The sequence below is a fragment of the Podarcis erhardii genome (genome assembly GCF_964252035.2).
Source record: "Podarcis erhardii genome assembly, chromosome: 9".
NCBI classification, from domain to species: Eukaryota; Metazoa; Chordata; class Lepidosauria; order Squamata; family Lacertidae; genus Podarcis; species Podarcis erhardii.
Window position 1 is genome coordinate 79,396,560 of NC_138512.1, and position 27,781 is coordinate 79,424,340.

General features: G+C 47.0%; 1 protein-coding gene across 7 annotated transcripts in view; it reads left to right on the top strand.

Moving 5' to 3' along the window:
- The window catches only part of DYSF (dysferlin), a 188,605-nt gene extending 177,133 nt beyond the window's left edge, over positions 1 to 11,472 (top strand). For all 7 annotated transcript variants that reach the window (XM_081876592.1, XM_081876594.1, XM_081876596.1 and 4 more), the window contains one exon: positions 7,696 to 11,472. In XM_081876592.1, coding sequence (XP_081732718.1) covers positions 7,696 to 7,734 — 39 coding nt within the window. In that variant the 3' untranslated portion in view covers positions 7,735 to 11,472. The remainder of the gene's footprint in view (positions 1 to 7,695) is intronic.
- Positions 11,473 to 27,781: the final 16,309 nt, after the last annotated feature.

The window sequence follows — 27,781 nt, forward strand, 5'->3', positions numbered from 1 at the left end:
AGGGCTCAGCTCTCCCCGGCAATGTGGCAGACTCCCCATGTTTTTATTCCCCTGTCATCCTGGACACATTAGCTGCCCAGGAATGCGGCCCTAACTCATTAGCTGCCAGGTGAAGCCCAGCCTCCCTTATCTGATGAGCTTCCCAGATGAACCCAAAGCAGCCAGCGAAGGTGTTGTTGTTGGGGTGAGGCTGCTGGGCACCTATCCTGATGTCCTTTTCAGTGTGCATCCATTTCTGCGCACAGTGGTATTGGGGAAGTTATGCATGGAATTGTAGTGTTGGGGGTACCCCCAGGGTCATCCAGTCCAACCCCCTGCAAGGCAGGAATCGTGTGCTGGGCCTGGGGGTAACCCGTGAAACGCGGTCCAGGACCAGTCCAGAATCAGTCCGACAGGGCCAAGGCAGGACACGAGGCAGGAAACCAGGCAAGAATAGGTATTGGATCTCAGGCAGGATCTGGCATACAGCAATGTTGCTCCCACAACCTGGGGCAGAGTCCAACAGCCTTTTATCTTTGTCAGGGTAACAGCCGGTCCTGATCCCCCAGCAACTCACCTCCCTGTCTCGCCCGCAGACAAGCACTCCTCCTGCGAGTACTCAGGTCTCTCCTTCTCTCAGACCTCAGTCTCTGCATCTCGGGAGACACTGGTGGGTTACTAGACCCAGGGGCCGCCTCAGCCTCCCCTGACCCAACAGGTAGTGGAGCAGCTCTAAGTGATGGCCCAGCTGGAGGCAACGAGGTCATCCCTGCATCTGGAGCCAGGGCAGACTCAGGACCCTGACTCGGTCCAACTGGTGTTTGTTGCAGGGGAACCTGTGCAGACTGGGGCTCTTCAGGATCAGGCCCCAGACTTGGTTCAGATGTTGCCTGAGGCAGAGAATCTGGTGAAGACTGAGACTCCTCTGGTTCCGAGTCTGAGCCAGAGTCCCAGGCCATCACAAATCGCAACTGAAACATCCCTGACAGATGTCTATCCAATAGCTGCTTAGAAACCTCCAAGGAAGGAGAGTCAGTCTTCCAAGGGAGCACATTCTGCTGGCGAACAGATCTTACCCTTGGCAAACCCTCATTCATTACTGCTTGGATCCTGCAGAAAATTCAAGCCGGATATCCTGGCTTGTTTCCAATCTGTGCATAACCCATATATTTTGGCCAAAACAAGACAATGCCACAAATAAGAGCGTCGGAACAATAAAAGAGGCCGAGTGGGCCAGGCCAAAGAGGCCCATCTAGTCCAGCCCCCTGTTCTTACAGTGGCCAGCTAGACGCCCCTTATGGAGAACCCCTAATCAGGATCTGAGCACAAGAGCAGATCTTCCCTCCTGCAGCTCCCAGCAGCTCAGAAGCATGCCACCTTGGACAGTGTTGGTGGTGCAAGCCAGCCATCGTGGTTAGCAGCCACTGGTGACCTAATCCATTTCTAAAGCCAACCAGTTGACTCATGCAGGTCCTTCGTGGCCTCAGTGTGATGCTTGACAAAACCGCAGGAAAATCTCCGCTTCATTAATTGTCGATCCCACTCCCCTAGGACTGCCATTTCATCCATCGAAAATGGCATCTAGGTGGAATTTTTGAAAAGCGGCTAAAATGTACAGGAACACCCGGGCTTATGACCATAAAGAAGGCTGATCGCCGAAGAATTGATGCTTTTGAATTCTGGTGCTGGAGGAGACTCTTGAGAGTCCCATGGACTGCAAGAAGATCCAACCTCTCCATTCTGAAGGAAATCAGCCCTGAGTGCTCCCTGGAAGGACAGATCCTGAAGCTGAGGCTCCAAGACTTTGGCCACCTCACGAGAAGAGAAGACTCCCTGGAAAAAGACGCTGATGAAAGAAAGATGGAGGGCACAAGGATGAAAGAAAGATGGAGGGCACAAGGAGAAGGGGATGACAGAGGACGAGATGGTTGGACAGTGTTCTCAAAGTGACCAACATGAGTTTGACCAAACTGTGGGAGGCAGTGGAAGACAGGAGGGCCTGGCGTGCTCTGGTCCAGGGGGTCACGAAGAGTCGGACATGACTAAACAACAACATTAGCAGCCCTTATCAGACGTGTTGATTTTTTTGGTGTTTTTCATAAAAAATATAGGTGAAAAACTTCTCTTTAGACAAGAAACCTCAACAACCTTTGTGTCTGGCTTTTCACTTTTTGAAATATGGCAACCCTATGCTCCACAGATCTTTTTAGAATATGGAACCAGATCCTCAGCATGTTTGCTTGGGTGTAAGGGCCGTAGCTGATTGGCAGAGCATCTGCCTTGCCAGAAGAAGATATCAGGTTCCATCTCCAATGACCTTCTCCCATTAGGGCTGTCAGCGATGCTTGCCTGAAATCCTGGCATGGTGGCTGCCCGTCTGTACAGACCGCACTGAGAAACATGGACTCGGTATAAGTCAGTGCCCTCTAAGACTTACGGCACAAGCCGAACCGTGTCTGCTCAGAAGTAGACCCTATTGAATTCACCGGGGCTCACTCCCAGGTAAAATGGCTCAGGACTTCAGCCTTACTTTGGTGTCAATGTCTGCTGCCTGAGGTTGCATTTCATGGCAATTGGATGGTGGAAGAAGCCCTTAAGTCCCTGGGATGAAGCAGAACAGAAATTGAACTGGATATGTGAAAATGAGGGGGCAGCCCGACTCGTATTTCTGAAAAGCAACTGAGGCATGTCATGGAATTTTTCTGCTTTCATTTATTTAGAATCGTTCCCCTGCCCCCCACCCACCCCCTTCCCTCTCCCCATTTATTGAGGTTGCTGACTTGAATGTCTCGTCCTGGATCTGGGTTCTCTTTCCCTGCTCTGTTACCCATTACTCTTTGGCAATAGTGCTAGTATTGGGGAAGGGCTGGGGGGAGGAATTGGTGACGCTCCGAGTATCAGGGATGCCCCCAAACACGAAGAGGCCTGGCAAGGCCCAGAGAAGTGATTTCTTGCTTCATATCAGAGTGGAAGCAGATGGAAAATTGCACAATGGCCGGCTTTTAAAACTGCTGTTCAGCTCATACATGGAAGATGGAGCAAGCTCGCTTCCTGCGGCTCCACAGGGCTGGATCCAAACCGATGGATTCAAATTCTAGGAAAGGAGATTCCGACTCAACATCAGGAAGAACTTTCTGGTGGTGAGAGCTGTTCAGCAGTGGAGCGGACTCCCTTGGAATGAGGTGGACTCTCCTTCCTTGGGGTTTTTCAAGGGAGGTTGGATGGCCAACCTATCAGGGCTTCAATAATAATAATAATAATAATAATAATAATAATAATAATAATTATACCCCGCCCATCCAGCTGGGTTTCCCCAGCCACTCTGGGCCACTCCCAACAGAATATTAATAACATGATAAAACATTAAAAACTTCCCTAAACAGGGCTGCCTTCAGATGTCTTCTAAAAGTCAGATAGTTGTTTATTTCCTTGACATCAGATGGGAGGGTGTTCCACAGGGCAGGCACCACCACCGAGAAGGCCCCCTGCCTGGTTCCCTGTAACTTCGTTTCTTGCAGTGAGGGAACTGCCAGAAGGCCCTCGGGAGAGGGACCCGGGTGTCTGGGCTGAATGATGGGGCCGTGGAGATGCTCCTTCAGGTAGCTGAGATTCTTGCAAGGCCAGGAGTTGGACTATATGATCCTCAGGGTCCCTTCCCACTCTACAATTCTACTATCCTATGATTCAGTTTGCTGCCTTGCTGGAACAGGTGGGTGGGAGGCTATAATGTTCTTCCACGGCCACCACTTTTCCCACAAGGCAGACTTGCCCAGGGTAGCCCACCAGCCCTGCCCAGTGGCCAACAGGGGCCTTGAGAACCCCCCTTCTGATGCTCTCCTAGGACTGCGCACAAGTCCCAGGGGGAAGAGGTCCAGTGCTCAGTGGCCGAGCATGCACTGTTCATGCGAAAGGACCCAGGTTCCTTCCTTGATGCCAACACCATCCTGTGCTGGGAAAGACCCTGATCTCAAACTGAATAGCTCAGACATTAGAGCAGGAGACACCTAATCTCAGGGTTGTGGGTTCAAGCCCACCATTGGGCAAAAGATTCCTGCATCGCAGGGGGTTAGACCAAATGACCTTCACGGCCCCCTTCCAACTCTATGAGTCTGTGATTCTAAACCCCGGAGAACCATCCCCTCTTGGTGTGGAGAAGGGAGGCTAAAGACTGCTAACTTACAACTCTCTGGGTGTTCTTGCACTCCTGGCTTCTGTCAGGCTCAGCCACAGAAACAAACCCAAACCCAAACTGCAGAGCGAGATCCTGCGCATGATTCCCACATGGAGTGAACATGGGCAGCACCTACAAGGGGCGCCTCCTGCTGCCACACCCCAGGACCTCTTTCTCCCCGTCTTGGGCGATGAAGCCTTTTTGGCTTCTGCCATCCCTCCAAGTTTGAAGAAGAAGAAGAAGAGTTTGGATTTGATATCCCGCTTTATCACTACCCTAAGGAGTCTCCAAGCAGCTAACATTCTCCTTTCCCTTCCTCTCCCACAACAAACACTCTGTGAGGTGAGTGGGGCTGAGAGACTTCAAAGAAGTGTGACTAGCCCAAGGTCACCCAGCAGCTGCATATGGAGGAGCAGGGAATCGAACCCGGTTCACCAGATTACAAGTCCACTGCTCTTAACCACTACACCACACTAGCCTTTTCCACCCAGATGGGAAGGCCCCCTCCCCATCCTGGCCTCACAGACAAGCCCTAAAAATAACAGCCTCGATATTTTGGAGGAAGCCTCCTGAAAGACAAATGGTGGGAAATTAATTAGGAGGTTCTCGTGTTCCACCGAGGGAGCTTGCTAATGGTGCGTGATGATGTGCCTCGCTTTGGACTCGCTGCTTTATGGGGCGTTCCTCCCCCCACCCTGCCCCACCCCCCCCAATGGGAAGAGAGCCTCGTAAGTTGGTGCGAACGGCAATTTATTACACTGCCTGGGGTCACACTTCCCTGCCCCACCCCTTCCCGGTTGGCTCTGGTTCCTCTCGCTCTCCTTCCAACCTTGTTTTTTTAGGGTGGGGGCCACAGAACGGGCCAAGCGGTGGCTATCAGCCCGTCCCAATTAAATCCAGCGGGTTTGGAAGGGAACTGCCTGCCTGCGCTGAGCTGTGTGTATGTGTGAATCGGAGCTGCTTTCCACTTCCTTCCAAGCAGCATAAACATGGATGTCAGTTTGGCTTTGCTACAGATTTAATAAGGGAAGCGTTTGGAATATTTATGTGACGGGCTCCGTGCTGGAAAGACGGCCGGCCACAGAGGGGAGAATAGTCCAGAGGCATCCAGAGTTGGGGGTCAGGATGGAGATCTGAGCACATGAACCGGGGCTTATTTATTGAAGACCTTTCTCTGCAGCTTTCTTCAGCAGTTTGCAGACTTTTCCCCAAGCCACTGTGCCCTAGGTTCCATTCAGAGGTGTCGGGGCACAGGTGGCGCTGTGGTCTAAACCACTGAGTCTCTTGGGCTTGGTGATCAGAAGGTCGGCGGTTCAAATCGGCGTGATGGAGTGAGCTCCCGTTGCTCGGTCCCTGCTCCTGCCAACCTAGCAGTTTGAAAGCACACCAGTGCAAGTAGATAAATAGTTGGGAGCTCACCCCGTTGCGGGGATTTGAACCGCTGGCCTTCTGATCGGCAAGTCCTAGGTCCTGTGGTTTAACCCACAGTGCCACCTGTGTCCCTTATTATTAATAAGTACTATTAAATCTGGGTGGATTCCAACATATATAAAAACATCAGCTATTAAAAACCTCCCAACACAGAGCTGCCTTCAGATTTCTTTTAAAAGTCGAGTCGTTCTTCATCTCCTTGACATCTGAAGGGAGGGCGTTCCACAGGGACGGCGCCACTACCGAGAAGGCCCTCCCTCAACTCACCCCCCGGGTCCATAAACTCATTCCCCTACCCTATCTAATGGCGGTTTGCACAGCCCACTAAGGAAGACGGCGACTCGAGAAAATTCGAAACTGTCACCATTCACTGCACGTTTATTCAAAACCGAATTAAAACTATTCAAGTTGGATTGATTCAGCAGAATGGATGAACTTGACCCAGTGATAGCAGCTTTTCAAAGTCGGGTGGTCATTTATGCCTCTTGGCACCCCCCCCCCGGTGATTCCCCACTCCCATCCTCCCAAGGGGGGGTCCTGCCTGCTTTGGTAGGGTTTCCACATTTATTTATTTTGGAGCCAAAGCTTAAAAAAACAACAACACACTTCCGACATGGGTTGCCCTATGCCTGGGTCTTCCTGGACATTTTTGCTGATTTTCAGAAATTCCGCCCAGATGCTATTTCCGGCAGATGAATCCCAGCTACATCCGGGAAATTCTGGATGTATGGCAGCCCTGCGCTTTGGGAACTGCCGGCTTAATTCCCCTCCCCCCCATTTCTAAGCGGTAGACATAAAAAAAAGAAAAGAAATCAGCACAAAAGAGGACCATAAGTCCCTAAGAGTTGATCAGAAAGCCAAACGCTCCCTCTTTCTAGCTTATTATATGTTTCTTTCTCCCCTGTCCTTGCTGGTCTCCCCCCCCCCCCATTTTTAAAAATTAATTTTCCAAATTTATAAGAAACAAATAAGAAAACATTGTCCTTGCTGGTCTTGCCTGGACCTGGACACTGCCGGACTCTCCTGCCCAGTCCATCCTCTGGCAAAGACCTCTCTCGGTGGCAGACATTATTAGGAGAGCAAAAGAGGCAGCTGGGAAAAGTTATCGGCCATTTGGAAGATTTTAACTGGCGCTCAGAATCTGTTTATGGACAAGGGGTGTTTTCTTCTTCTTCTAACATATGGAAGAGATGAAGCAAAACTGTTCCTGGAAATGAATATATCAGAAGTATTCTCTGCCAGGCCAGTAATGTTAATTTTTTATATATATAAAAAGAAATCTGTGCTATTAGGTATTTCCACATGGGTTTTTTCTTCAGGAACACTTGTTGTTTTCTGCAAATTTGCTCTTGTTTTGGGGAGGCGAAAGAGCCACTTTTTAGGAAGGAGAGTATATATTTAAAGAAGATAAATATATGAGTATGCTAAGTAGTAGTAGTAGTAGTAGTTAATAATAATAATAATAATAATAAAATTATTCTTTATACCCTGTCCATCTTGCTGGGTTTCTCCAGCCACTCTGGGTGGCTTCCAACGAAAGATTAAAAATGCATTAAAATATCAGTTATTAAAAACTTCTTTAAACAGTTAATTTGGATATGCAGAAGATATTAAAAATAAATTTAAGGAACCATAGAAAGAGGGGGAAGGAAGTCAAGTTCTAAAATGTAAGAATGATTGTAAAATCAGTGAAATGTATATATCTGAAAAGTATAAATATCGTATTTTTTGCTCCATAAGACGCACCTGACCATAAGAGAGGGAATACAAGAAAAAAATATTCTTTCAAGGGAGCGCTGAGCAGAGCCAGTATGCACCCCAGGCTCTGCTCAGCCCTCCCTTTCACGAGCCGCGTGGAGCGTGTGTGCGGCGCTTGCAGGCTTTTCCCCGAGGAGGGAGAAGGGCCAGAAGCTAGAACAGCAAGAGGGAGCGCTGCGCAGTGATCCCTCTTGCTGTTCTGGCTTCTGGGATAGCTGCGCAGCCTGCATTTGCTCCATAAGACGCACACACATTTCCCCTTACTTTTTAGGAGGGGAAAATATGGTAATTAAAATAAAATAAGCTAATTGCCCAGAGCGACCTTTCCTCACCTGGTTGCCTTGGTCTCCCTGCAGAACTATGCTGCCATGAAGCTGGTGAAGCCCTTCAGCTGAACGTGGGCCAGAGAGGAGAAGGAGCTGCTGGGAAGGAGCTGGAGAACCCGCTGAGATCCCTGGACGATGGCGCCTTTCCAAAGTCACAGCCCGACCTCTGCCACACTGTGCAAAGGGGGAAAGGAATTGGCGGCGCCTCCTGGCCGAAACTGCACTCTTTCAGACACACACACACACACACACACACAACCCCTCCCTCCCTACTTTTCCAACCCTGCGACTGCTGCTCAGGTGACTGAACTGGTATACCAAAGCTGGCCTTTCCCCAACCCTCTGCAGGCTTGTTTTCTGTACAGTGGTACTTCTGGTTGCGAACGGGATCCGTTCCGGAGGCCTGTTCGCAACACGAAAAGAATGCAACCCGCAGCGGCGCACCTGCACAAGCGTGAGTCGCGATTCACTGCTTCTGCGCATGCGTGTGATGTCATTTTTGCGCATCTGCACATGCGCGAGCAGCAAAACCTGGAAGTAACCCTTTCCGGTACTTCCTGGTCGACGCAGGATGTGACCTGAAAGAACGTAACATGAAGCGGATGTAACATGAGGTATTACTGTATAGACAAGCTGAAAGAGCTTCCTTGAGACTTCCCTTGGACACCGGGACAAGAAAATGGTCGCTTCTTGCCCAACGGTAGCCGGCCCAGGAGGAGAGCTGGATCCTCACATGAGACTTTCTCTTCCGGCATCGGCAAGGTGCACGAATCCTCTTGGAAATGGGAAAAGCATGGTCCAGTGGGTTTTTAGGATCTGGACCCCGGAATCCTCCACACCTCATAATCCAGATACTCTCCAGCGTTCCTGCTTACCAGGGGCGGGTCCTGTTTCACGATCCCTCCCCCGGAAAAAACTCTGCTTTGATTGGGTCGATTTCCGGGATGCCTTATGCAAATATTCATGTGAACTTCAAGTCTCAGCCCCCTTCTCCACTCTCCAGGATCTCTAGGGCTGAAATCTCTGGGGCACCCACCTCTTGTGCCTGGGTCAATGCAAGCACTTGAACAGAGGGCCGCCATTTTCCACACTGTGGCACTTAAAGTATATTTTGCGCTGTTGGCCAAAGATTGGAGGGCGATGACATTTTTCTTTGGATCAAATACCCTATTTGTTGAAAAATCTGTGGTGAGCAGGCTTGGAAGGAATTAATGAGCAGAGCAGATGGAGAAGATCCATGTGTAAGGAGAATTGGGGTGTGTATTATTTCACCTGTGAACTGTTTGACAGCCCCCCAAATCCTGTGCTCATAACCGGGGATTCAATTTTGTTTTAATTTTAATGAGAAACTATCCAATGCACACTTTCTGATCTGCAAATTGAAACACACCTGATCTTTGAAATTCGCACTTCTCTGAGTTTTGCCGGTCAGTTCCCCGGCCAAAGAGTGTGTACAAAATGCCATATATTAGAAAGCAAGTGTGCATTAAAAATGCAGACAGTGGTGAAACTGGCATACAAAAATGCATTATGCTGGAGAAAATTGCTTTGCACAAATGTGTACATTAGTCAAAACTGCATACAAAAATGTGTACATTAGGAGGAACTAAAGTGCCCATGAGTGTTTTTTTAAGAAATAGCAAATTGTTGCCAAAATGTGGAGAACTGAATTTAAGATCAGAAAAAAGAGGAAACCATAGAAACCGAAGCAGACAGATGTGTCTGTCATGCGTCTAACTAATTCCACAATTGTCACAGGCAATCAAATTGTTCAAATTCTGATAAGATAAATCAGACTGTTACAAAATTCAGGGCAGATGAAAGGAGAAGGAATTGATGAGCCACTAACATATTTGGTCAAATGAAGACAAGAGCTAAGAGGACTGGCGGAAGACCAGAGAGGAAATAGAAGCATTGTCAGACTCCAGAAAAATGGGATAATCATCTCTGATGGAGCAGAAAGAAATTTGGAGGATCATCTGGGTGGATGTTCTCCTGCTGCAGCTTCATTCTATGTTCTTGTGCCATCCCCATGCACTTCTGCAGGGCTTGAGCAGGAGAACTTCTCACTGGATGGTGCTCTTGAGAAGCAGGTGATCAGGGTTAAAATTCACCAAGTTTAGACTGACTTCCAAACATTTCAAAAATAAGTACAGTACTAGGCGATTTATTTTGGACAGCATTTGCAAAGACCTTGCAACGGGGCTGAAGACAGAGGCTGCTTTCCCCCCCCCCCTTAATGCAAAGTTGTCAAGTTTCAAAATGTGAAGAGATTGAAAACGTTGCCAGGTTTCACATTGGTGAGAAATGCTTTTTTCAGATCTGCCCTCTGGCATCTGGACCTGCCACAGCTGTCGACTGATGGCAGGCTGGACTAAGTTATTATTGGGCTGCAAAGGAGAACACTCACTCTCTCTCTCACACACAATTCTTTTTATTTTTATTTTTTCTAGCAACTCCTGACACGCTTCCAATCTGCCTCTGCCCGTTTTCCAGTCCAAAGCCTGGACCTCCCATCAACCGACCTACTTTGGCCAGCCTAATGTGGCTGTTCCCCCATTAGCAAATCTGCAAAAACTGGAATGGCAGATTTTCATTGCTTTGCCGAGCAACCCTTTGCCTGTCTGCTCAGAAGCAAACCCCGCTGAATCCCTTAGGACTTACTCTGAGAAAAGTGTGCTTAGGATCACAGCCCTAACCATGTAAATTAACGGAGTACCTTTTGCTCAACTGGGCTGCCAATTTCAAGACAAGCTGCGATTGTTTTGTTTTTTTTCTCATGCAAGTGTTTTCTGAATACTGTGCCTTTTCTGGGGGCTGGAAGTTTGCTTCCCCGCCCTCCAGAACAATTGTTTTTACTTCTTATGCAAAGATGTGTAGATTTAATCAGCGCTTTTACTTCTTAGGAACTGAGCAATTTAATTGGCTTACAATTTATTTCACTGGTTGGCAGCCAGGGATGGAGCAGAAATCTAACCCTGCTCATGTTTAAAAGTGAACCTACTGAATTCTCACTTTCTGAAATAAGAAGGGAATCGAAATGCCATCATCCGTCGAAATTCACTCTTTTCTGAATTTTGCAATGCAGTTCTCCAGTCTCAGGCGAGGTGACTAAATGTGTACGTTTGTGAAAGTAATATGAAAAGATTCACTATGTAAGAGGGGGATTGCTTTGCAGGAATGTGTGTGTTAGGCAAAATTGCATCCCCCCCAAAATTGAGATTGTTAGAAGAAATTTACACTAAAATGATGACGGATGTTCATGAGGACTTGGAACTTCAGAGTGGAAAAATGAGAAACCGAGAGAAATTCACACATCCCTAGCAATGGTCCCACCAAATGGCAACCATTCAGCAGTTGGAGGAATGATTCTGCTGACAGTGGCCCACATGTGTCCTCTTGGACAACCCATGCAGAGGCGTTTGGACTCTGATTTAGCATATCCTCAACAGACCCCTGCAACCCACCCCCTTGCTTGCTCAAAGGGTTTATTCCGTTTCCTGGCCTGGGTGCTGAGGCCCGAAAGGCAGGCTAGGCTTCCTGTCCCATCCAGAGGGAGCCAGCCCCAATCCGTTCTGCATTTTATTTTATTATTTTATGCAATATTATGGAGCACCTTCTGCAGACCTGATCTTTGCTGCAGCTGAGACAAACCAGAAGCCACATATAAAACTGCTTCAGAGCCGCTCCAGAGCTCAGGGCTCTTTGAAAGGGAGGTGGCTGGGAGTTTTCTGTATCACCTGTATTTGCCTTGGAAGCAATATCGCAATTGCATTGCGGGTACCAATGAAATCCTATTAAACCTCCCGCATGCCTCTGGTGTTTTATTTTCCAGAACATGAAGCTCAGGGGTGTGTGGGTGGGGTGTTTATAGCTCTCCCATCTCCCCCCTCACAAAAAACCCCCAAAACACGTGGAGAGCCATTGCATCTGATGCCACTTAGCAGGGAATCAAATGGAGGTGTGTCGCCATCTTGTTTATCTCCATTGCACTGGGTGAAGAAGGTGGGACGGCTCAGGATTCTTTCAACTGCCAGCAGCTCTCCTGGTGGGTTCAAGGAGAGGCCTCTCCCTGCACATTTTGCAAGAGTTGCTGTGGAACGCCAGGTCCTCTGCATGCAAAAATTAAAATAAAACCCAAATCCAGTCCTTCTGGATTAGGCTAAGGTGGGTCCATCAAGTCTTGGGTTTAAGCACAGTGAAGCAGATGCCAAGTTGCCAAGCAAGGCATTTCTGGGCTGCTTTGTCCCTGGTTGGCATCTGGTACCCAGAGGCACTGCTCAAGTTGTAAAGGGGGCAGAGGGTTGGAGTGGGCAGACAGCCCTGTTATCCTCTGCGGGGTCCCCAGGGCTGCTGGGAGAGGGTCCATGCCCTGGTGAGAAACAATTTAGGGGCCCACTCAGCAAAGGCAGACTGGTTAAAATTCTTTATATAAAACAAAAGCGCGACCTCATTTTTACGCCAATAATAAATATGATAGCATTCAACCCTGCTGAGAATATTACATTCCTAGTGGCTAGTATTGATAACATAAGCATCATCCAAATGATCGTTGTGTGGCGAGTTCCCGTTTCCCCCCAGTGGAAATAAAGACACATGACACAATTAAGGTTAATGGGCTAAATATGGCCACAACTTTATTGGTTACAGGTGATGAGTGGTATTGGCTTAGGCATTGGCCCTAACCGACTATCCTGCTTCAGCCTGTTCGCTTGAAGTCCGGGAAGGGTTAACCACCGGTAGGGGGAGTCCTGCTGATGCACATCAACTAGGAACCCCCCGGGTCACCAATAGGGGGCATGCCTTGGGCCCTCACCTCCATAGGCTTTGGACAGGGCCACGCCCCCTAGAATCCTTCAATATGCGGGGCAGGTGATGGCGCTTCCTCCCCCCCTTCCATCTACATAACAATACCCTTACCAATGCCTAACTGCCAATACCAAGAAAGTTGTGATGATTTGCTACGAGGTAGATGAAAAACCAAGTGGCTGGGGCCAGCTTGCAAAGTGGAAAAAATTCCTACCAGGCCCCTTTGTTGGAATTCTGCCTCGGTCAGAGGGATGTGCCAGTCTTCCAGGCACCGGCAGATATTCCTTGGCGACCTCCCCGCTGCTCCACTCTGCTGATAAGCAGCCGAGGTCTCGGTGCTCAATACAGAATGGACTGCCCCTTTGTTCCCATGGCAACAGTCCTGTTTGGCTTTGCAGCCACAAGCAGCTGACTGAGCTGCTAGAGCCTTTGCTTGCTGCTGCATTGCTGCTTTAGAATAACATACTCCCCCTAAAGTATCAATGCGTGCTGTGAGCAAAGCGTCATCCAGAGAAGAAAACAAACAGTTGTTATACTTATAACATTCCCCTGTTGTTTCAGTTCCACCCTTGGAACTACCCGCCATTGGTTTCACCAATGTACCTCTCTGGTTGTGTGACTTCCAAGGAATGAGTGCTTCTGCATTACCTTGGTTAACAACTCTCTGTTGTGTCTTTGTCTCTGACTCAGACACAGCTTCAATCTGACCTTGGTCGTTCACAACAGCAACAGCTAAGTTAGCAAACTCTTGTGAATACCTCTTGGGTGGTACACCCTTCGTTGCTCTCTCAGATCTACGTAAGAGGTGCTGCTCTCCCTTGCTTTCTGGTTCAGCCTCTGAACTCTCTGGAGAACCAGTACTAAGCTTAATCAGTGGTTCATCCTCCTCTTCTGAGGGTCTAGTCATTACGTGAGGTTTTCTTTCAATGACTGTGACAACTGAGCTGTCTGAGCTATCGCTGTCATCATCTTTTTTTTTTTAAATTTTTATTCATTTTTCAAACACATAATAAAGAAAACAAACAAAACACAAAACAAAAACATACAGAACATTTAAACATGTATAGTTTCATAATCTTATTTTCGTGCACCTTCTTTCCTCCGACTTCCCCATACCTCCCCATCGCTGCATCCTTGTTATACAGTTCTTTAGCAACCCTTTAGTCAGTTTATCTAATTAATTCCCTTTCATTAAGTTTCCTTTAATTTATTAGTTACAGCTGTAATTCTCTGCTTCTTACCCCTTGACATCTTAGCATTCCTCAATTTTACAACAATTTTTAAGATATATTTTAAATTTCTTCCAATCCTCTTTTTTATCGCTGTCATCATCAGTACTACTGAACTCAATAAGATCAAACTCATCATCATCATCATCATCATCAGAATCATCTGCAGTGGGAAATGTGTGAACAATCACTTTCTCCTGTTCAGGAGCACTCTCTAGAAATTTTGTGAGAATCACCTGACCAGATTCAGACAAAATTACTCTGTAGAGACCCTTTTCATAACCCACAAAAATGCCTCTGGCATTCTTTACCCCACCTGGAGCTTCTGTTCTCACATGAGACCCAAAAACCTTGAAATGGGCAACAGGTTTTCTGTGGAACAGTTTCTCAAAAGGAGAACTTCCCAATTCTTTTGAAAACTTTCTCAACCACGTATAACAGAATGACATCAGCGATTCAGCCCAGTATTCATTTGGCAGGTGTGAACTAAGCAATTGCGCATGCATTCCCTTTTGCAATTCTTTGTTCACCCTAACACACACACATCTCTTCCAAGCTTCTTCGGAGCTAGCAATTTTGTGTCTTATCCCTTTCTTCTTCAGGAACTTCTGGAAAACCTGTAAGAGAAAAATTGGCTTCTCATCTGTGCAAAGACAATCTATGTCAGCATCATGCATATTTTTAACTTTGTCACAAAACTCTTTAAACCTTTCTAAGGCGTCTTTTGGTCTCTCCAAAAGATAAATCCAGACAAAACCTGTGAAAGAATCAACACATATTAGGTAATATTTTGCATTGCCTCTAGAAGGTGCTAGAGGACCAATCACATCAGCATACACCCGCTGAAAGGCTCTGTTGACCCTCGAGGTCACCTTCTTGGTGTTCTCCTTGGTCAAACCTGCAAAAGAAATCACGTTAGAATCACAAGAATTACATTCCATGTAATCACTTTGATCAAAAGTCAACAAATACAGGCCATCTTTCTCTTTGGCAGAAAGATACAGCTCTCCATCTTTGTAGATCTCGCAGTTCTCATCATCATAGGACAGTTTTAGTCCCTTCTTAGCAATCTGCGAAGCGCTGAGCAGATTGAACTTCAACTCTGGAACCAAATAAACATTGTTTATAGTCAAGTTCAGACTTTCAAGATACACAGTCCCAATTCTGGTGGCTTCCAACTCTTGACCGTTGGCTTGTTGTACAGCGAAGCTTTGCTTCTTAAACGTCGAAAATAAATCCTTGCGTCCTGTCATGTGAACTGTGGCTCCAGTATCGATGACAAAGAAATTCCCCGCTTCTGGTGTGGCTTTTAGCGACATCAAAGCCTTTGCAGTCTTTGCCTTTGGGATGGTATGACTTTTGCCTGACGCCTCAGACTTTGCGGAGCTCGCCTTGGCTCCTTTGTTCTGACGTGGCTTCTTGCAGCTCCGCTGAAGATGCCCAGTCTGTCCACAATTGTAACATCAGACAACGTTTAAAGCTACAGCATTTTCTCCAGTAGCAACAGCAGTGGGGGTGTCAGAACTCCGTTCTTGTCTCCCCCTGTCCTTGACTTCCAGGGCAGCAAGTCTGTCATGTTCACAAAGAACAACCGCATACACCCTCTCTGAAGTGAGATCGTTCGCTGGGAGGGACCCCAGCTGACTGGCAATGGTTTTGTAAGTCCGATTCAGGCTGTTTATCACCATGAAGCAAAACACTTCCTCTTGCAAACGGAAATTACGTTCCACCATCTGTTGACACAGATATTTCATTTCCGTCAGGTGCGCTTGAACATCTCCATCAGGCGCAAGCCTCAGGTTGGTCAGCCTTTCAAAATACAGCAACGCTGAAGAACCTGCATCTCTCTGATGTGTCCTTCTCAGCGTGTCCCAAACTTCTTTCGCGTGCTCTAAATGCTGTATGTGAATAAGCTGAGAATCTGACACACACAGAATTATAGCCGTTCTGGCTTTCACATCCTGTGACTCCCAAGCACGTGTTGGTGCTGCTGGAATGGGGTTCTCAATCACCCCAAACAGTCTCTGATTCTGCAGCAGAGCCTTCATCTTAATAGACCAAGATGCATAGTTGTCATTGGTCAGGAGGGGGAAAGAAGGCAAACTTCCCTTCTTTGCATCCATTTTGAGTCCTTTCTTTAACTCTCAAACACAAGCCTCTAAAATACAAAAGCTGGTTTGTTTACACTCTTGCCACCTGGCAGCTCTCAACGCTGGCTGCGTTGGAAAGTTCCAAGAGCTCTTCAGACTCTGTAGCCAAAACATTCCATTGTAACTTTCATTTCTCCTCTCTGAGGCTCAGCCTTCACTGAAGGGCGTCGCTTAGCAACAGTGCATTCCTTCCCTTGGACAAGAAACCACAAGAATGTCTGGAATGCAGGCCTCTTCTAACTTGGAGCTGTTTACTCAAACGCTGCTCCCCGTGAAGCAGAGAATAACTCAATCTGCGTTCACTCTTTTAAGCCCGAAATCTCATACCTTGGGCTCCGTTGCTTTGGCTGTCAGCTTCGTCTGGTCAGCTTCTAGCTGCAGAAGATCAGCTTGCTCACTTCAGGCCTCCATGGAGCGATGAAAACAGTAGCTCTGCTACTCCTTGATGCAGACTCCCATGGATCGAAGAAAACAGCAACCATCCTCTGCTACCACTGTTGGAATTCTGCCTCGGTCAGAGGGATGTGCCAGTCTTCCAGGCACCGGCAGATATTCCTTGGCGACCTCCCCGCTGCTCCACTCTGCTGATAAGCAGCCGAGGTCTCGGCGATTCTTCTCAGATGTGTGAGAGGAACACACCGTTCTTCCTCTCTCCCCTTTGGTGTCCCCCAGGGAGGGGAAAGAAGCAGACAGAAATCTATTTACATCTTTTATTTCTGTCTCTTACATCACTACAGAGAAACATGTCTGCACTCCACAGCAGTAAGAATAAACTCCACCCATGTACTTCCAGTACAGGTCATATGACACACACACTGAGCTAACATCCGGTGCTCAATACAGAATGGACTGCCCCTTTGTTCCCATGGCAACAGTCCTGTTTGGCTTTGCAGCCACAAGCAGCTGACTGAGCTGCTAGAGCCTTTGCTTGCTGCTGCATTGCTGCTTTAGAATAACACCCTTAACAGCGACCAACCGAGGTCCATAGCAAGGTCAAAGACAAAAACCTTAAAGGGCGGGAGGGTGGGAAACCAGAGCAGCTGGAAGTGGCAAAGAGGGAGATTCCTGGCCATGCCCCCCAGGCCAGCTGATTGGCTGGCCAGGGGATGACGCAGTCAGGGATTCCCTCAATCGTGAGAAGGCTGAGAGCCAGCCCCTGCGCGCATGGTGGGAGGGTGAAGCCCGCAACCCCACCTCCTTTCCAAGTCGGAAGTGGGTTTACAGAATGAACCATGCACTTTAAACGTGGAACCTGTACACGTAGTACAAGACAACACGTGCCATGCAAACAATTCGTTGCACACATACAGGGTTCACTTGCAGAAACATACAAAGGGGGCTGCGCATCGTGAGGTGGGACAGTGCGGTCATAAGGTCCAGGCGCATGAGCGAAAGTTCGTATGGAGTCGGAAACGCTAGGAGACTCTGGGTTTGCAGCAATTTTGCAAGCCGCTGTCCATAATTGTGTGTGTGTTGAAGATGAAATACATATTTTGTTAAGCATTGCACAAAGCACATGTGCCAGATAGTTGTACCAGCTTCCCCTCCACTTGGTCAGTTCTGGGAGTCCCTCTTCCCTCCTGCTCATTCATGTTCATATAAGGGGGTTAGACTAATTCACAGAGAGCAAGACAATTTGTGGCTAGGAGACATCTTGGCATGCTATGACCTGCCACACCAGAGGCAGAGGGCCTCTCTGAACAATGGTTGCTGGAACCATAGGCAGGAGTGAGTTCCTGCGCTCAAGATCTGCTCATTGGCTTCCCCCCTTGGGACATCTCGTTGGTCCCTTTGGGAAGCCACCTGCTGGATACACAGGCCTGATCCAGCTGTAGGGCTTTTCTGACGTGCTCAGGAGAGTAAGTGGGAACAGTGATTCAGCAGGGATAGTAGTATTGGAAAGGTGGGGTATAAATCTTTATCATAAATAAGTGGGAATCAGCTAAGAGGTAGGTCTGTGTCATTGTTCCCACCCACCATCTCCACTTCTGGGAATTATTCAGAGCTTTGTGGAAATCCTATGTTGGCTATCCTGGCTCCTAGCCATTAAGAGACCCACCCTCTTCCCTTGATGGCCGTAGAAGACATTTTCATGGCAACCACTGCATGATGTGATGGAGGACTTCCTTTTGTCTCTTCTGGAGAGTCCACCACCTTCTGACATAGACCTTCCACAGTTACTGTGGTTACAGTAATAGCTGATTGACTGTAGAATGGTTTCCCTTGGGAGGTGGTGGAATCTCCTTCCTTGGAGGTTTTTAAGCAGAGGCTGAATGGCCACTTGTCAGGGGTTATTTACCTGTGATTGCTCTCCTTATTAGTGCACCTGTGATTTGCTGTTAGGAGGTGAAAAAGACTCTCCACCTGCTTTCTCTACTCATTGCATCATTTTGCAAACCCAAGCTTGCGCTCTCTCTCCCCAGTGGGAGAGGAAGGGAGGCAGGTAATCCCCTGGCAAGGTTGGTCTCCAAGAAGGCAGCCACGTTGCTGCACACTCCTTGGCTTTATGTTGGAATCGTTTCAGACCCGCCGTGGAAGTGTGCCCCTGCCACCACCGCCAGGGAGATCTCCTGCCAGGAACCCTCTGACGGCCTCCCACACCATCTTCCCGGCTGCTTTCCCATACCTCTCCCCCCACGTAATCACCACGGGCCCGTCTGAGCCAAGCTTTGCTCGTAATGCTTTTTGCAGGATGCCCCTTGAAAAGATCAACCCACGAGATGGTTGGATTTCCCCCATCAGGCTGGTGCTATCCCAAAAATTCCTGATGGGCTGCAACCGAGACAAGAACATACCAGAATGAAAGGTTATTTCAAAACAAACCAGCCTCCTTCCTTGGAGGTTTCTAAGCAGCGGTTGGCTGCCCATCTGGTAGGGATTCTTTAGCTGGGATTCTGGCATTGAAGGGGGTGGATTAGATGGCCCTTGGGGGTCTCTTCTGACTGTGCAATTCTATGATCCTATGAACCTAAAGACTATGAGCCTACTGAGTGGTAGAGAGTGGGAACAGTCCTCTCAGGGTAGGAGGAGATGAGACGGTTATAGGAGCCGAGAGAAGGAGAGACGAAAGCAGGAAAGTTGAGGATGAGGGGAGAGAAGCCATCTATGTAGCGTTTGGGACCTTCCCCATAAGGAGTTTAGTGCGCATGGGATCCCTATGCTTTGTTCACGCATTTTATACGGGGCCTCCACACCCAATCATTATCCTCCTGTATTTTCTGGGTGGTTCCTCCATCTTCTTCTTTTTTTTAAATGATATTTTATTAAATTTTCACAATAAAGAAGTTATAAGACAATAAATGGAAAAAACACAAGAAAAAATACAAAAACACAAAGATACAAAAATACAAAAATACAAACAATTAACATAGAAAGAAAAGAAAAAAGAAAAAGAGAAAAGAAAAACAAAAAATCCCTCTTTTTTAATTTCTCCTCTTTAGGTAACTTATTTTCCTGACTTCCTCACGCCTCCCTTTTTTGTATTCCACTTAAAAATTGGTTCAGCAAATTCATATCCTGTTGGTTTATCCTTAATTATTTTCCCTCACATATTTTAACTTCAAGCTTTCATCTAGTATCAATCCATTCTTACGTAATCTTTTACCTTATTACTAGAACCCCTTCATTTCATTTCAATGTCATCAACATTCAAAAATTTTACAGTGTTTCTGTAAGTCGATTTTTAATTTCCTCCAATCTTCTTCCACCAACTCTTCTCCCTGGTCTCGGATTCTGCCAGTCATTTCCGCCATTTCCATGTAGTCCATTACTTGCATCTGCCATTCTTCCAAGGTGGGTAGGTCTTGTGTCTTCCAATGCTTTGCAATAAGTATTCTTGCTGCTGCTGTGGCGTACATAAAGAAAGTTCTATCCTTCTTTGACACCAATTGGCCGACTATGCCTAGGAGAAAGGCCTCTGGTTTCTTCAGGAAAGTATATTTAAATACCTTTTTCATTTCATTATAGATCATCTCCCAGAAAGCCTTAATCCTTGGGCACGTCCACCAAAGGTGAAAGAATGTACCTTCAGTTTCTTTACATTTCCAACATTTATTGGTTCCTCCATCTTCTCCCAAGATATAGGATGACTTTTTCAGAAGAATAAAATAGTAAGGCAATCTCTGGACAAGGCTCACCTGCCCGCTCTAGTTCATTCCTTGGTAACTTCAAGGCTGGATTACTGCAATGCACTCCATGTGGGGCTGCCCTTGGGTCTGGACTGGAGGTTTCAGCTAGTGCAGGATGTTGTGGCTAGACTGGAGATGGGAACAGATGACAGCCAACACTTGACCCCAGTGCTAAAAGACCTGCCCTGCCTTCCTGTCTCAAGGCTCATGGACAGGTGTACAAAACTCTGAATATCTTAGGGCCTTGCTCCCGACACTCCAAGTCCCTATCATCCTGAAGCGTGGCCTCTGTGTTGTAGAATTTCCAACTCTATGGAACTTCCTTTTATGAGTAGTGAGAAAGGAACCATCCCTATTGAGGGTCAAAGCTGTTTTATTTTGGGTGGTGTCCTCCATTCTTCTCAAATGTTCTACACTTTTTTAAGATTTTGAATTCTTCAGGTTTTGAATTCATTTGTGGAGGTTACAGGGATGCCTCTGATTTAGAAAAGCCATCCCGGTTTCTGATTTTATCCCAGAATGTCCTACTTTTCCTTAGGATGCCCTATTTTCATTAGAGAAATGCTGGAGGGTATGGAGTTATCTGACCCCCTGAGCTGCCCTGTATAGGGAAGTTTGTTTGTTTTTAAAAATAATAATAATGTTTTATTATGCTTTTTATATATGTTGGAAGCTGCCCAGAGTGGCCGGGGCAACCCAATCAGATGGGTGGGGTATAAATAAAAAAAATATCATGATGGAATGGGGAATCCCTGTTTTCATCAGAGAAATGTTGGAGGGTATGCAGTGAGTGCCTTGATGGCAGAAAGTGAGGAGGAATTAAAGAACCTTTTCATGAGGGTGAAAGAGGAGAGCGCAAAATATGGTCTGAAGCTCAACATCAAAAAAACAAAGATCATGGCCACTGGGCCCATCACTTCCTGGCAAATAGAAAGGGAAGAAATGGAGGCAGTGAGAGATTTTACTTTCTTGGGCTCCATGATCACTGCAGATGGTGACATCAGTCATGAAATTAAAAGATGCCTGCTTCTTGGGAGAAAAGCAATGACAAACCTAGAAAGCATCTTAAAAGGCAGAGACATCACCTTGCCAACAAAGGTCCGTATAATTCAAGCTCTGGTTTTCCCAGTAGTGATGTATGGAAGTGAGAGCTGGACCATCAAGAAGGCTGATCACTGAAGAATGGATGCTTTTGAATTCTGGTGCTGGAGGTGACTCTTGAGAGTCCCATGGACTGCAAGAAAATCAAACCTCTCCATTCTGAAGGGAATCAGCCCTGAGTGCTCGCTGGAAGGACAGATCCTGGAGCTGAGGCTCCAATACTCTGGCCACCTCATGAGAAGAGAAGACTCCCTGGAAAAGACCCTGATGTTGGGAAAGATGGAGGGCACAAGGAGAAGGGGACAACAGAGGACGAGATGGTGGGACAGTGTTCTCGAAGCTACGAGCATGAGTTTGACCAAACTGTGGGAGGCTGTGGAAGACAGGAGTGCCTGGCGTGCTCTGGTCCAGGGGGTCACAAAGAGGTGGACACGACTAAACGACTAAACAACAACAACAACAATGCAGTGAGTGGGTGAGGGGAGATACCAAATGTGAAGGACAAACAGGGGGAGGTTTACTTATTTATTTTGTGATGGCAGCAGACGTTGCTGAGATTTGTGTCCCCCTCCCCTGCGCTTTCATTCCTGCCTGGTCCGTCTGCACATGCGAGCACATAAGTGCACCAGGAAAAGGCCTATGAAGTGCCGTCGGGGCCCGGAGCGCTGTCTCTCGTGTGCGCATAAAAGTTAATTGCAGAATGTTCCACTGCTTAGCGAAGTTTGTGATGCTTGTTTTCATATTATTTCCTTGGTCTTTAACTCTTGTGTTGTGCGTAATTGAAGGCTGGAATTATGGAGTGTGCCGGCTGCCCGTAGGGGAGGCCACAACAACATACCTTTGTGTTCCTGCGCGGGTGTCGGCTTGGCCTGGCAAGGCGGAGGGCTGCCAGGATTAGACGCTGGCTGGCTGCCACACCACAAGCAAGATGAACTCTCATAACCCCAAGTAGCAGACTCCTGGGCTTCGTGCGCCTGAGGTCCCCCCCCCCCCCATTTATTTGCTTCATTTACTGGTCTCTTTGCAAAGTGAAAAATATCACATTTTATCTTTTGCAAATAACCACCAACACCGACATGTCAATGGTTGGAAAGTTGTCACTGAGATGTCCGTGTTCCGCAGAGTGTCTGAGGCAACCCAGCCAGATGGGTGGAGTAGAAATCATATAATTGATTAAAGTACAATTATATTTATACATTAATCGGGGAGGGGGGGTCATATTTCTCTCCATGGTGTGGGAAAGGAGTGTTTTAGGACATGACCTGAAATGTAAGTGAAATATACTCGGAGTCGCAAAGTGATTTCCTGCTCTTTATTCAGCTCATAGTGGTGAGGAGGAATGAATGAATGTCCCCTCAAAGTATCTGCCTTATATACATTATTTACACAATGGGCTGCACATGATTGGCTAATTCCGGAATTGTACTGTAAACCAATCAGGTTGTGGATTCACTTCAATCTGGAGCATGATTGGGTGGTTCCTGCCAACCAATCATACTGCTGCATTGTTCTAGGACCAATCAGACTGCTGCATTCTGAATCCTATTGTTCTAGGACCAATCAGACTGCTGCCTTTTGGATCCTATTGTTCTAGGACCAATCAGACTGCTGCAGTTTGGATCCTATTCGACTCAGTACATAACAGTAAGAAAGGAAGTCCCACCAAACTGAAGATAAATGCTATGCAAGTTCCTTTCTTTTCACAATTTGAAGTGCATATGTTATCTTTTGGTGCGTCTGAGTTGAAAATAAGAGCCCCAGATAGATAGATAGATAGATAGATAGATAGATAGATAGATAGACAGACAGACAGATAGATGATTAAGAATTAATTACTGGTATTACAAGCTCCCAAGCCAGGTTTGGGCTCATTTCATCTGAGTATTTTGAGCAGTGGGGTTACCCAGAGACCCTGCTCCTCAATTCTGACCCTTTGCCCTGGGCACATGTGGGGCCTTATCACCAGCTAACAGGGGCTCTGGTGGGCTTGCCGTTGCCTTCATTGATTGATTGAATGAGTGCATTTTTAAAAATATACCTATTTGTTTTAAAAAAGAACAACCCTCAAAGCAGTTTACAAAAACCTAAAACATTAAAATTAAGCTAAATTAGTAAAACAGAAACCGGGCCAGATGGACGGGGTGTTATTACGGTCTAAACAAAAGTGTTTTTAGCAGGTGCTTGGAAAGAGCACAGGAAAGGCACCCGCCTGGTGTCAATAGGCAGGGAGCTCCAATGTGTCTGTGCTGCCACACTAAATGATTGAGTCCTTTCAAATGCAGAATGAGTAATATACTTGGCACCTCTATTAGTGCCACTGCCACCGATCAAAGGGGTTGATTGGCCGTGGGCTATGGTTGAATTCGCAGGAAAACTTGTTAAGAACCCTATATACTAATAGTAGGGACATGGGTGGCGCCGTGGTCTAAACCACTGAACCTATTGGGCTTGCTGATCAAAAGGTCAGCTGTTCGAATCCCAGCGACAGGGTGAGCTCCCGTTACTCGGTCCCTGCTCCTGCCAACCTAGCAGTTTGAAAGCACACCAGTGCAAGTAGATAAATAGGTACCGCTCCAGTGGGAAGGTAAACGGCGTTTCCGTGCGCTGCTCTGGTTCGCCAGAAGTGGCTTAGACATGCTGGCCACATGACCCGGAAGCTGTAACCTTACACAAGAGGTAAGAGCTGTAACCTTACACTGACTCTTCTTAGTTTCTTAAATCTGACCAAAGGCCTTGCAATAGGGATGGAGATGGGGGGAAATCGATCAAGTCATTTTGCACGTGTTCTATGGGGCAGTAGCTTTCCCTGCTCAAATTAGAAAGACAGAGCAGGAGCAAGTGCGTCGGGGCTTTGCTAATTTGTAGACTGTAATTTGCCATTTCTCCAGAGAAGGCACTTATTTTATGAGGTCTGGAACCAAACTGACAACAAACCGCAAATTGGGGGTGGGGAGAAATAGGAGGCAGGCTGCGTGAGGAAGCAGGGAGGGGAGCCTGAAAGTGGGAAACATTATTCCATTTACAGGGGGAGAATTTTTTGGTTTCCTTGCCAAACAACAGCAGATAACTTTGGGGCTTGGCTGCGGGGAGATTTTTACACATTTGCATTCTCCCTTCACACGCTCGGAGTTTCTCGTTTCATCTCAGGAGGGACCTGGTTCTCCTCGCTTGGAAATTCACAGCTTTCCCTTTCGTCCCTAAAGCTGCTTATTTTCATAATTGAATTATACGGCTTAAGCCCATCATTCGGAGAATCATAGAGTTGGAAGGAACACCAGGGGACATCTAGTCCACCCCCTGCAATGCAATCTTGCATCTCTAAAATCCTGATGCCCCACTGTGATATCACTGGGGAACAATGTTTTTTTCCATTTTCTGTTGCATGAGATTTTTCAACTGTTTTTATATGTTCTTTCAATGCTGATTTCAAATCTGAAACAAATTTTCGTGTTCATGCTATAGTTATCTATCAATTTCTGACTTTTGCCGATATGTCATATTTACACTGGGGATAAGTGAACGCTGACAGGCTGATCCACCCTAACCACATGGTGATTATTGTTTCGCAAACTTAATTTTTCTTAATTTTTATAGTTTTGTAAGCTAAATATTCGTATTTTTCAGATCGGACCATGAACTTGTTATGTGGAGAAAGTCTAAAAGGCCATTCACTGTTGGGTTTTTTTTGGGGGGGGGGGTTAATTGAATTTTACAATTAATTACCCCCTCCCCCACGACTTCCCCCAACTTCCCCTCCTGATTTCTTACACATTTGTTTGTCCTGCTTGGTGTCTTATTATGTCCTTAACATCTTAACCTCGTTTTTATATTTTCTATATTTGCTTTGTTAACAAAAACAAAACAAAAGGCCATTCACTGTTAATAACTCATTCTCGAATCAGATTCTGTGCACAGATCTGTAGGCGCAGACCATCCCCCGATTCCATCTAGTTTGTTAAGAAAATTCCCAATCCCGGACCCATGGGTGACTTGGGGTCATTTCTCTAAGGTAGTCTATTTTAAAGTTTTTATGTGTTTGTTTCTATGCCTATCATACTTTTAAACTTAAAATCCATTCTTGTATATTCTTTTAAATGTTTGTTTTGCTTTTGGGATTGTAGTTCCATTTGTGTTTCTCAAGCTGGTCTCTGACCGTAATAAATTTCATGTTCATTCTCGAACTGCCCCCCTTAAAAAATCAAATTGCCCCCCCTGCTGTGGGGCGTGTGCCCCGCATTGGGAATCATGGGATTAGAGGGACACTGAGTGAGCACAGATGTCTGTGGCCTTCTGGGTGGAAGCGTGCAGCCAGTTTGCCAGAATCCCATTTATTCCCATCATGTTAATAGTAGTAGTAGTAATAATAATAATAATAATAATGATGATGATGATGATGATGATAAGGTCATAAGCAACTCCACAGGAAAGGAGCCCCTTTTAAAACATCTTATAGCCATGACAGGCTGGGGAGGAGAATTTTCATAGAATCCTAGAATCCTAGAATCCTAGAGTTGGAAGAGACCACAAGGGCCATCGAGTCCAACCCCCTGCCAAGCAGGAAACACCATCAGAGCACTCCTGACATATGGTTGTCAAGCCTCTGCTTAAAGACCTCCAAAGAAGGAGACTCCACCACACTCCTTGGCAGCAAATTCCACTGTTGAACAGCTCTTACTGTCAGGAAGTTCTTACTGTCTTACTGTCAGGAAGTTCTTCCTAATGATGAAAGAAATCCTAATAGATGAAAGAAAGAAAGAAAGAAAGAAAGAAAGAAAGAAAGAAAGAAAGAAAGAAAGAAAGAAAAGAAAGAAAAGAAACCAGCTTCGAGAAACCAGGCACCATCTGGAAGAAAAACTTGGGGGTTATGGCATCACCGTTGGTGCCTGAAGTTGAATAAAGCCATGGCGGAAACACGTGACTGCCTGGTCCCTGAGCAACGAAGGTGGCATCTAGTTTGGCTGGGATCAGCTCAGAAAGGTTTGGCCAGTGAGGAGAGATGTGAGCAATGGCGTCCTGGTGGATCCTTAGCCCTGCAGAACTTTCCTTAGCACCACTGAGCACCAGGTGCCCTGAAGCACAAGCCAGGATGCATTCCTTGCCCGGGCAGACAGGTATGGTATTGAAGCGGGTGGGCAGTTGGGTGAAGTATCTTGTCACAAAAATGTGGCCGGGAAATACTTTTGAGTAAAGGGTGTGTGTGCTGTTTTGTTCTTGTTTTTATTATGTGTTTCATGTCTTTTGTTTTGCATTTTTATGTTGTGAACCGTCCTGCGATCTACAGGTGAAGGGCATTATACAAATTTAATAAATAATAAATCAACTCTTGTCAAGGCAAGCAGCCTGAATTCCCTTCCTGTGTCCCCTTCCATCCTTGTCCCTCCCTCCCTCCCTCCCTCCCTCCCTTCCTTCCTTCCTTCCTTCCTTCCTTCCTTCCTTCCTTCTCTTTCTTTCTTTCTTTCTTTCTTTCTTTCTTTCTTTCTTTCTTTCTTTCTTTCTTTCTTTCTTTCTTTCTTCTCTCTCTCTCTCTCTCTCTCTCTCCTCTCTCTTCCTCTCTTTCTTTCTTCTCAGCCCCCCTCCCACCCCGCTATTTATAGAACAAAACCCACAATCAAAGAATTTTTAAAACCTGTTAATTGTTTCCATCCAACAGGCTCCCCTGGAATAATAACTCTGGCCATCGCCCTGGTGGCCCGAGGCGTTTTCTTTGGCCCGGCCAACCAGGGTGCCTTCCAAGACGGGGCTGAGCCTCCCCAACACGTCAAGGAAAGTTCCATTCCGCCTTGCCGGGAGCCCCCCATAACAAGGCGCGGATGAAAGGGAGGAAGAGGAGCCCCCCTTCCCGCCTTCTCTCCCCCCCTCCAAATGTGAACGGCTAAAGGAGTGAGTCAGACTTTCCTCCCATAAAAAGGTTCCCGGCCACACATGACACGAATCGGCAAGCTAATTGCACCTCGAGGACTGCCGGGTCAAGCTCGCCTTGTTAACCTTGTCAAAATGACGGGGGCAGGGGGAGCCTGCTACTGTGCAGGGGGCTCAGGGAGAAAGAGGCGAGGGGGCGGAGAAGTCCCACTCGCCGGTTGGTTTCCCTCCCTCCATTTTTAGATTCATAGAATCAGGGAGGAGGAGGAGGCAACAAACCTAGAATTGTAGAGTTCAACCTAGCAGTTTGAAAGCAGGTCAAAGTGCAAGTAGATAAATAGGTACCGCTCCGGTGGGAAGGTAAACGGTGTTTCCGTGTACTGCTCTGGTTCGCCAGAAGCGGCTTGGTTATGCTGGCCACATGACCAGGAAGCTGTACGCCGGCTCCCTCAGCCAGTAAAGTGAGATGAGCGCCGCAACCCCAGAGTCGTCCGCAACTGGACTTAATGGTCAGGGGTCCCTTTACCTTTACCTTTACCTTTACCCCTGGGGACGCGGGTGGCGCTGTGGGTTAAACCACAGAGCCTAGGACTTGCTGATCAGAAGGTCGGCGATTCAAATCCCCGCAACGGGGTGAGCTCCCATTGCTCGGTCCCTGCTCCTGCTAACCTTGCAGTTCGAAAGCACGTCAAAGTGCAAGTAGATAAATAGGTACCGCTCTGGTGGGAAGGTAAACGCCGTTTCCATGCGCTGCTCTGGTTCGCCAGAAGCGGCTTAGTCCTGCTGGCCACATGATCCGGAAGCTGTACGCCGGCTCCCTCGGCCAATAAAGTGAGATGAG